The 10,491-nt window shown below is 49.5% G+C and overlaps 1 protein-coding gene across 1 annotated transcript; it reads left to right on the top strand.

Annotated features, from left to right (window-relative positions):
- Positions 1 to 226: 226 nt before the first annotated feature.
- LOC134407467 (pulmonary surfactant-associated protein C-like) lies at positions 227 to 10,226 on the top strand. The gene is made up of 5 exons (XM_063139261.1): positions 227 to 290; positions 2,313 to 2,453; positions 6,815 to 6,955; positions 8,791 to 8,901; positions 10,091 to 10,226. The coding sequence occupies exons 1-5, from the start codon at positions 243 to 245 to the stop codon at positions 10,223 to 10,225; spliced, it is 576 nt and encodes a 191-aa protein (XP_062995331.1). The 5' UTR covers positions 227 to 242; the 3' UTR covers position 10,226.
- The last annotated feature ends 265 nt before the right edge of the window (positions 10,227 to 10,491 follow it).

Here is a 10,491-nt window from a genome sequence, read left to right as displayed (position 1 = left end):
GGACATGAGCCCAAAGAGCACTTCACAGAAACTTAGCACTGAAAGGTTCCCGAATGCACCTGGCTGCCAGCCAGCAGGAGGCACAGAGAGGCTGCAAAGGAAGCAACCGGCACGTCACCTGCAGGGCTTGAGTTCCCGGCCCCCTTGTATAAGTAGGGGCTCGCTCCTGGCAGAAGGCAGCCAGGGAGCAGTGAAGCTCACAGCAGAGACAGCGGAGAGCTGGGAAGGAGACCCGTCGCAGGATGGAGAGTAGGAGCAGCAAAGACGTTCTGATGCTGGAGGCGCCACCGGTGAGTCTCACACCTTCTGGGACAGACTTTTTGCTCCTGAAGGTATGGTTGGAACCTCTGGTGATGGGTTAGCTATAGAGGCGGAGATAACTAGGGATGGACCATAACATTTTGCTGACAAAATTCTAATTACACACACCTTCCGTCGATTCACAGTCTCCAGTATAGACCACCCCTGTCTTTGAGCATTTCTACATGGGGCCTTTATTGCACGCTTGTTATTATCACTCACGGAAGTTTGTGGCTTGTTTACATGATGTCGTCAGCCCCCAGAGCATCTCTTGTGCTTTTTGAGCTTTATTCCACCTTTTTAAAAAAATTGGAGACAAAGTGATAACTAAGGTAAATGTCTAATATCAACAGGGAGATAGGACAACTTTGCAGCCACCAGAGGGCACTGTGCAATGCAATAGACAGAGGATTGCCAAGAAAGGGAGTTTTCAGTTCAAATCACAACATGTCCACTGGGTAAAGAAGCACCTCGTAATCCCACAAAGAAACTGGAAGTAGAAAGCCCCGGTAAAGATGTGGGATTTCAGTCCCATGTGATGAACCACTTTATGTTCTGAGGTGGGGCGGGGGGGGGGGGGCTTACTTACCATGCTACAGTTTACTGGTGATCACTCGGTCGTGGAACCCACCACATGGAACAATCTCTCCGTCAAGATCAGCTTGGCTCCTAGCATGGAATGTTTCTGCTGACAATTAAAGATATATCTGTTTGCCTGACCATTTTCCTGACCGCTCGCATTGCCAGCCTTGGTTATGAGAATGTTTTATCACTGTTGAATTGCTTTATTGATTTTTATTTATTTTATCATGATTTTGCTTTATGAACCACGTTGTCTTTTAAAAAAAAAAAAAAGAAAAGAAAATCTCTCTCTCTCTCTCTCAATAATACGTGAGGAACAATCACTTGGGAGTTCTCCTCCACAGCTCCTAGGGGCTTGTGCAAGAGAATGTCCCACTGGACAATGCCACATAGGTCAGATCAGCCTGTCTCCCGTTCAGCCGCCCAGGGCCATGGGCTGAAGGCACACGAGGCAGCCTCCTGGCTGAAACTAAGCAGCCCTGGTTCTTAGAAATGTGATAAACAATGATGAAATAAATCATCTGTGGCAACAATCTGCCACCCAAGATGTCATATATCATGGTTGGGCCACCTGTGAGTTGGACAATGAATGATAAACAGGGGCTGTAGTTGTGGGGAATGAAGTGGTCCAAATTCCAAACATGCATCGGTTTGAAACATGGTCCAAGGGGACATGATGCAGCCACCTTGCTGAAGCTAAGCAGGTCTCAGCCTGGTCAGTCTTTGGATGGGAGAACACTTTGGAGCCCCCATGTACTCTGTCTTGAGTTCCACCATGGGAGGAAGACAGAATATAAACATTTGATATTAAACCTCCAGGAGCCTGCTTAGAGGATGGCAACAAGGGAAGAGGGACTTTTCAGTGGTGGCCCCCCAGTTATGAAACAATCTCCCTAACGAGGCTCTCCTGGTGCCAACATTGTTATCTTTTTGGCGCCAGGTTAATACTTTTCTCTTCTCCCAGGCATTTAACAGCATACGGTGAGTTTTTAACCAATCCAGAATAGATGGATATTGTATGTAATTTGTTTTTAATGCTTTTTATGCTTTTAAATTTTGTATATTTGTTTTTAATGTTCCGTGTAAATGTGATGATGATGATGATGATGGTGTTGCTTTCCTCAGTACCCTAGTTCTTACTGGACTTCAGGCTGCACGTGGGGATCCCATAAAGAAATGCTCCTTGAACAAATGAACAAAACCCTGCACATAGAAAGTTAGCCTTTATGGGAGAAGACTCCCTGACATGCTAGCTTTTTTATGTGCTAGTAGAGACTTTAGTCATGCAGAGGAATGTTCTTCCACCTGCAGGCTGAATTGGGACAGTCCAGGCACAGCTCTGAGTGCGAGGCTGTGCCTCTGCCCATCTGTTCTCTCGGGACGGAGAGCGAAACGCGCCCCGTCCCCATTGACGCGCTCTGCTTCCGCAGGATTACACAGCCTCTCCCCGGCTCCCTGGACTCCCTTGCAAGAAGCTCTTGATCGTGGTGGTGGTGGTGGTGGTGATCGTGGTGGTTGTCCTGGCCTTTGGGCTGTTGGGGCTGCAGAGCGCAGAGAAGCACACCGAGACGGTAAGGACAACTCCGAACAGCCAAGTGGCTGTGAGTCACCTCAAAAAAGGTGACTCAACACCGCCAGAGGCCACCAAAGCCCTTTCTAGACCATGGATGTTTCCTGGGGTCATCCCTGGGTCGTCCCCGTGGGTCCAAATGGCACACAGGAGATCCCGAGAGCAGGCAGGGACAAGCCCTCCATTTCCCCAGGATAACACCTTCTGCAGTTATCCCGATTTTAGCTGTAGTCCTGGGATGCTCCCAAGGACCGTGGGTAGTGTGGTCATCCGTCCCGGCTTCTTCCCTCCTCCCCGCAAGTATCGGGTCAGCAGAGGGAAAGAGCCAGGCCCGGGGGGGGGGGGGGCGGAGTCCAGGGACATCAAGGGGGGTTGTTTGTTTTTTTCACTTACATTCTGCTGGAGCGGTTCCTGCATCTTTTTTTTTTAAAAAAAATGGTGGGTGTGACAAGTACAACGTCCCTCTTCCCTTCCGGGACATCGTGCTTCTGTTTGGATGCCCAGGAAGGATCGTGGAAACAGGTAAGTCTGCAGTCCCCCCCTCCCTCCCTCTACACCCTTAGATGTAGAAAGAGCCAAAGAGGGGGAAGACTGTCTTATCCCTGTGGTGGCAGCCTCCCCAAGAAGAGCCCATGAAGAGCCCTGAGGCTGGATCAGACCAAGGGTCTACCTAGCCCAGCACTCTGTTCACACAGTGGCCAAGCAGCTGTCCATGGGAAACCCACAGGCAGGACAAGAACGCAACAGCACCCTCCCACCCATGTTCCCCAGCAACTGGCGGACATAGGCGTACTGTCTCTGCTACGGGAGGTAGCACATAGCCATCAGGACTAGTAGCCACTGAGAGCCTTCTCCTCCAGGAATTTATCCAACCCCCTTTACTGGCACCAGCCCGAGTTAAGCATTTCTGTGGACCTTGAAGGACGCTGCTGCTGAAATCCAACCTCCTCCCTGTTCAGATCCTACTCAAAGCAGTTGTGCAAAAATCAACAAATCAATAAAGCACATGCCCTACCCAAGAAGAAGTAGTAACCCATCATCAGGACCCATCACTGCTTATTTAGCAAAGCTCCTTGGGTCATCATAGAATAGTAGAGTTGGGAGGGGCCTACAAGGCCATCAAGTCCAACCCCCTGCTCAGGGCAGGAATCCACCTGAAAGCATTCCTGGCAGATGGCCCTCCAGCTGCCTCTTGAAGGCCTCTAGTGTGGGAGAGCCAGTGTGGTGAAGTGTTGAACTGGGAGTTGGGAGATCTGGGTTCTAGTCCCCACTCGGCCACGGAAGCTCACAGGGTGACTTTGGGCCAGTCACAGAAACTCAGCCCAACCTACCTCACAGGGTTGTTGTTGTGAGGATATCATGGAGAGAAGGAGGAGGAGGAGGATTATGTATGCTGCCTTGGGATCCTTGGAAGAAAAATGGTAGGATATAAATGAAATAAATAAATAAATAAACCTCCCTAGGGAATTGGTTCCATTGTTGTACTGCTCTAACAGTCAGGAAGTTTTTCCTGATGTTCAGCCAGAATCGGGCTTCCTGTGATTTGAGTCCATCAGTGCTCATGAAGGAATATTGTCTGTGATCAGCTCTGTGGAAGAGGCTCTTCGCTCCATTGCGACTGCGGATTGCAGTTCTGTACCGCCCCCCAGGCTCGTCCTCAAAATTTATCTCTGATTTTGATTCATGGCTGTCCTTTTTCCTCTCTGATAACTGTCCTACTCTTATTTTGGGTGATTTCAATATTCATGTGGATGACCCTCAAGATGCTGCAGCTCTACGATTTCGCTCATTATCTTCCTCTTATGATCTTAAGCTTTGGTCTGATGCACCCACACATTCCCTTGGACACTGTCTGGATCTTGTTCTCACTCGGAATTGCTCTGTGTTGGACTTTTCTACTGCTCACTTTCAGTTGTCAGATCATCACCTAGTTTCTTTCAATATTACTCATAATCCTCCTCCTTCACGTCCCGCTTCTCACTCTTGTCGCAACTTGCAATCTATCAATTATGAGGCTTTTTCCCAGTCTCTAGCCTCCTCCCTTCCTTCTGTCTTTTCGGCTGTCTCCTTGGACTCATCTGTCTCCTCCTTTAATTCCTCCTTATCTTCAACTCTTGATAACCTTGCTCCATCTACATCTCGGATAGTTCGCCCTTCTCAACCCCAACCATGGCTCACCTCTTTCCTCCGCTACCTTCGCTCTTGTTCCCGGGCAGCTGAACGCCTTTGGCGTGAGACCAGGGACAGGGCGGACTTTGTCCATTACAAATTTGTACTCTCCTCTTTCTCTTCTGCCATTTCATTGGCCAAACAGCAGTACTACTCAACGCTGATCCAGTCAAATGCTAGGCATCCTCAGCGGCTCTTTGCGTCCTTCAATTCTCTTCTGAAGCCTAATCCGCCATCTCTCCCCGCCTCTCTGTCTGCTAATAACTTTGCCTCTTTTTTCAATGCTAAAATCCAAACTATCCGCTCTGATCTGGCCAGCTCTGCTCCTCTTCCAGTTCCTGTTCCTCATCTGTCAGTTCCTCCTGCAAATTTCTCTGCATTTCCTTCGGTCTCAGCGGATGAACTGTCTACAATACTGCGCTCTTCGAAGCCTTCCACTTGTTCTCGTGATCCGATTCCTTCTCGCGTCTTTATTAATCTTATTCCTGCTATCCTCCCTTCCTTGCTTCATATTATTAATCTTTCTCTGTCCTCTGGTTCATTTCCTTCTGCTTTTAAACATGCTACAGTCTCTCCCATTCCCAAGAAACCTACTCTTGATAGGCTATCCCTGTCTAACTACCGACCTGTCTCTTTGTTGCCCTTTGTTTCAAAGATCCTGGAGCGTGCGGTCTACTCTCGCTGTCTTGACTTTCTTTCTAGTAACTCTGCGTTGGATCCACTTCAATCTGGATTCCGTCCTCTGCATTCCACCGAAACAGCCCTTACTAAGATCACCAATGATCTCCTTACTGCCAAGTCTAAAGGCCATTATTCCGTTCTTATCCTCCTTGATCTAACTGCAGCCTTTGACACGGTTGATCATGATCTTCTCTTAGATTCCCTTCATGACCTTGGATTTTGTGGCTCTGTCTATAACTGGTTTGCCTCCTATCTAGCGGGTCGCTCTTTCAGCGTGTTGACTAATGGCAGCTCGTCTTCCTCCTTTCCCCTTTCAGTAGGGGTTCCGCAAGGCTCAGTGCTTGGCCCGTTGTTGTTTTCCTTATACATGTTGCCCTTGGGCAAGCTTATTCAATCTCATGGCCTCCAATATCATCTGTACGCCGATGATACACAACTATATCTGTCATCTCCGGAACTTTCTCCTGATGTTCACGATCGTATCTCGGCATGTCTTTCAGATATCTCAGCTTGGCTGCTTCATCGTCGCTTGAAACTTAACATGGCAAAGACTGAATGGCTTGTTTTTCCTCCTAAACCTTCTCCTCATCTCTCATTCTCTCTTACTGTCAATGATGTTACGCTTACTCCGGTCAAGGAAGCTCGTAGCCTTGGCTTTATATTCGACTCCTCGCTCTCCTTTATTCCTCATATTGAGGCAGTAGCTAAATCTTGTCGATTTTTCCTGTACAATATTGCCAGGATTCGATCATTTTTGTCTGTCTCTTCCGCCAAGATGCTTGTTCATGCACTGGTTATTTCTCGGTTGGACTACTGCAACCTTCTTCTCACTGGCCTTCCTTCTTCTCACATCAGTCCGTTGGTTTCTGTTCACCACTCTGCTGCTAAGATCATCTTCTTGGCTCGCCGCTCTGACCATGTTACTCCGCTTCTGAAATCTCTTCATTGGCTTCCAATTCACTTCAGAATCCAATATAAACTTCTCCTGTTAACCTTCAAAGCTTTTCATGGTCTAGCTCCTTCCTATCTCTCCTCTCTCATCTCACACTATTGCCCCGCTCGTGCTCTTCGCTCCTCTGATGCCATGTTTCTCGCCTGCAAGTTCAATCGCAGCTTTTAAAGCTCAACTAAAAACTTTTCTTTTTCCTAAAGCTTTTAAAACTTGATGTTGTGCAGACTTTATACTGTTAGTTTTACCCTACCCTGTGCCTGTTTACCCTACCCTGTGCCTGCTTACCCTACCCTGTGCCTGTTTGCCTTCTCTTCCCCTCCTTATTGTTTTACTATGATTTTATTAGATTGTAAGCCTATGCGGCAGAGTCTTGCTATTTACTGTTTTACTCTGTACAGCACCATGTACATTGATGGTGCTATATAAATAAATAAATAAATAATAATAATAATAATAATAATAATAATAATAATAATAATCTTTCTGCTTGGTGCAATGCAACCGCTTTCTCCTCAACCTCCTTCCCATTCTCACCCCAAGGTCTTCTTTTAAATGTCCAGGTCCTGCAAATGACCATTCAGGGTGTGTACGGAGAAGGCCCCCCGCAGCACCTCTCCATGAGCAGGAAGGAGAGGCTGGCTACGTTTCATGTCAACGCAGAGGTCAACTCGTCCGCCACGGTCGTGTATGACTACAGTAATGTAAGATATGCTGCAGTCATTTGACAACTTCAGGAGGAAAATTCTCTAGGGTTCATGCTTCAAATTGCTTGTTTCCGTGGTTTGCAAAGCCCTTGTTAGAGTTGTCACATTTTCAGCTCTCTTTCAGATTACGTTTCTGGTCCTCATTGTTCCTGAGATGGTTTCATTTTGTTAACACAGCAGTTCCACATTTTCAAAGGGCATCAAATCCAGGAGCAATCGGTTGTTCATAGAATCATAGAATCATAGAATAGCAGAGTTGGAAGGGGCCTACAAGGCCATCGAGTCCAACCCCCTGCTCAATGCAGGAATCCACCCTAAAGCATCCCTGACAGATGGCTGTCCAGCTGCCTCTTGAATGCCTCTAGTGTGGGAGAGCCCACAACCTCCCTAGGTAACTGGTTCCATGGTCATACTGCTCTAACAGTCAGGAAGTTTTTCCTGATGTCTAGCCGGAATCTGACTTCCTTTAACTTGAACCCGTTATGTTCCCCATGTTTCAAGGAAAGGCCAGTTTTCCAGAGTGAAGACGGTCCGGTCCTTTTGGCAATGATAAATTCCCCCCACCCCAATGCCCAGTTGACGGGTTTTTCAAAATCCAAACCAACCTGCCTGGTGTCTTCTAGAAGAGTTGGATCACAACTGCCATCTTCCCCATCAATTGGCTAGGGTGATGGGAGTTGTAGTCCACCACATCTAGAGGATGGGTACTACTGATCTAAACATGCTCACCCCAAAATGGATAGGCCGTTTTTAAAGGCACAAAATAAGCATGCCAGAGGCTTGGGGGGTGGGGGGAAGTCCTGAAAAGATCTTGAAAAAGAATCCAGGAAAAGAACTTACTTGATGTATTGTAGCGGGGTGGGTGGGTGTGTGACTGGGCCAATGGCGTGTGCATGTGCGTGTGAGGGAGAAAGAGGTGGAGCGAGAGAACTTGGCATCATTGCCAGTGGAGGCTGGTGGATCCAAAGTCAGTGGGGCGATGGATCTGGTCCGGCTCCTTCTAAAGGAGCTCTCCAAGGAGCAAAGCACTTTAGAGTTCTGTCTGAAACTGTGAGCGAATCCACTGCCCACTGATGTTGGAGCCACCAGCCTCCACTGATAGAAACTGGGTTCCAATTCACTGCTCCTCCCCAGATTAATGAGGTACCAAGGAGGGCCTCTTCCCCGGCTGCTGGCCGGGAGTGCTGAGCCCCGCTGAGCCAAAGGTTCTGACAGGCCAGGCCTCGATGAGGTGACGGCTCACCGCCCGTTTCATCTGGGTAGCAGCTGCTAGTTTGCAGAGCAGATGGGTTTGCCGGGATCAGGAAAATGTTATTTTTAGCTCGGATTATGGCTTTTTTGGGGTCACTGGTTCCTGAGAGTGATTGTGTGAAAAGGAAACAAGAAAGATCCATTGTGTTCATGGCAGTTTGGAACCTGCCATTCAGGTTCCTGTTGCAATATACTTAAGCTCATTCCTTTCAGATGCCTTCTCTTAAAGATGTCCCCCATTTCTAGGTCTGGGTTGTGTACATTCCAGGCATCCCCGTATCTAGAGTCTGAACTGATACCAGCTTCACTGTTATGGCTTCCCCCAAAAAATGCCGGAGATTTTTAGTCTGGTTTGAGTGCTTGCTAAGTATCTGCGCCCAGAGGTGGATCCGCTCTGGGTTTCAGTCAGAACCCTAAAGGAGCTCTCCAAGGAGCAAAGCACTTGAGAGTTCTGACTGGTTCTGACTGAAACCCAGAGCAGACTCATAGCCCCACTGGCATTGGAGCCGCCAGCCTCCCCTGATTATTGGCCATTTATTGAGATGTAAAACACAGCCGCGGTCTCTGCTTGTTTTGAACAGCTCTTGATTGGCTACCGATCTTGGCCAGGAGAGTCTTGCTACATCACCAGAATGCACAAGGAGAACATCCAAAGCCTGGATAGTGTCGTTGGAGTCCTCCAGCACATTCAGGTGAGGCAGGAAGAGGGCTGGACACAGAAGGATTGCTGGGATGGAGCAGGCCACCTCGCTCTGCGTTCAGAGCCAATGTACACAAGCCACAAACTACATGGTAGAACTGGGGGGCTACCTCTGTGCGGGCAAAGCCCTGCGGTGGCTGTGGATTTGCACTGTGGATCTGCGGTTAGACAACGCAGGCATAGCTTCACAGCCACTGCAGGGCTTTCCCACGATGCCGCAGTTTGAAAAATCCAGGGATTTGCCCCGACTCTTTCAAACAGAGCAACGTCAATACAAAGCTTCTGCTGTCTGACGTCGCTGTGGGGCCCATTTGGGACCAATCTGCGGGTGGTGCCTGGTGGAAGACGACTGGCGATTGGTCACCTTCCACCAGGAGGAGGGCAGGGGCAGCTCCGGTCCCTGGATGGCCGCCCAGAAACCCTGTGCTCCCTCCTCGGCGTTGGGATTACCTGTCACCGCTCTGGGAGAGACAGCACTTATCCAGGTACCATCCTTACCCATTCTAAAGACCCCCCAGCTCCTTTGCACCACTCGAAGCTATGCTCAGACCCCTCCGAGGGCTTTGGAGTAGGACCACGTTTGCCGCTGGGCGTCTTTCAGTTCCCCTGATGAGAGCCTCTCTGCCCTGCAAGCAAGTGCACAAAGCCTTCAGCCTCTCAATTCTGTAACTGCTACACAGGCTTAATGCCAGCCCCAATGAAAACATCCCTGAAAGATGAAATCTACACGTCGTACTGAAGGCACTTGCATGTGCCTCCAGTACGCCCCCAAAACGATGGTGTAGATTCCCTAGCTACCTGCCCAGAAGAGACGGAGGAGGAGGCGGCTGGGGAATCTGGCCGCGTCCTTGCCGCCGCCGCCGCCGCTGCCTCCCCGCCGGCCTCCTGCTGCCGGGGTAAGAGTGACCCGGGTCGGAGAGGCGGCGGCGGCAAGGACGCAGCCGGATTCCCCAACCGCCTCCTCCTCCGTCTCTTCTGGGCAGGTAGGCTAGGGAATCTACACCATCGTTTTGGGGGCGTACTGGAGGCGCATGCAAACGCCTTCAGTACGACGTGTAGATTCCCTCCAAATCCTAAGAATTCTATGCAGGGACAGTGGTGTGAAGGAGGTGCACTGGGTCAGCTTAAAGGACCGAGTTTTGCTTTTTCGGGCAACAGACCTATTGTTTCCCCTCTTGTAGCCCAAGCCACTCGTGCCGTCCCACAAACGGGGAGAGGAGGGAGCGGACGGGCTGTCTGCGCCACTGGCTGACCGTTCCATCCTGGGCACCACAATTAACATCCTCTGCAGCAGCGTCCCCATCTACTGGGCTTAGAGGAGAGCTGGGTGGCGGAGAAGGCGGAGAAGCAGGCCCAGCGCACACTCCAGCAGCAGCAACTGAACTTCCTGCAACATTTATCCTAACCAAGAGAGAGAGAGATTCTTGAATGACCTTCAGAGAGCATCTCTCCTTACACGCATGTACGCATACACACGCACACGCAGAGTTCTTGATGCAACCCTCAAGTCTTTTGCCAGCGCCTCGGCTTCTGGTTACAAAAGAAATCCTCATCCAGTTGCCTTGTCTCTCCCAGCACAGAG

Source organism: Elgaria multicarinata, chromosome 12, assembly GCF_023053635.1.
Source record: "Elgaria multicarinata webbii isolate HBS135686 ecotype San Diego chromosome 12, rElgMul1.1.pri, whole genome shotgun sequence".
In the NCBI taxonomy this organism is placed as follows: Eukaryota; Metazoa; Chordata; class Lepidosauria; order Squamata; family Anguidae; genus Elgaria; species Elgaria multicarinata.
Note: the sequence above shows the minus strand (reverse complement) of the source record. Positions and strands in the feature narration are given on the sequence as shown.

Coding starts and splice junctions, on each gene's coding strand:
- LOC134407467 (XM_063139261.1), top strand. CDS start 243: ATGGAGAGTAGGAGCAGCAAAGACGTTCTGATGCTGGAGGCGCCACCG. Junction 291..2,312: donor TGATGCTGGAGGCGCCACCG/GTGAGTCTCACA, acceptor CTGCTTCCGCAG/GATTACACAGCCTCTCCCCG. Junction 6,956..8,790: donor TCGTGTATGACTACAGTAAT/GTAAGATATGCT, acceptor TGTTTTGAACAG/CTCTTGATTGGCTACCGATC.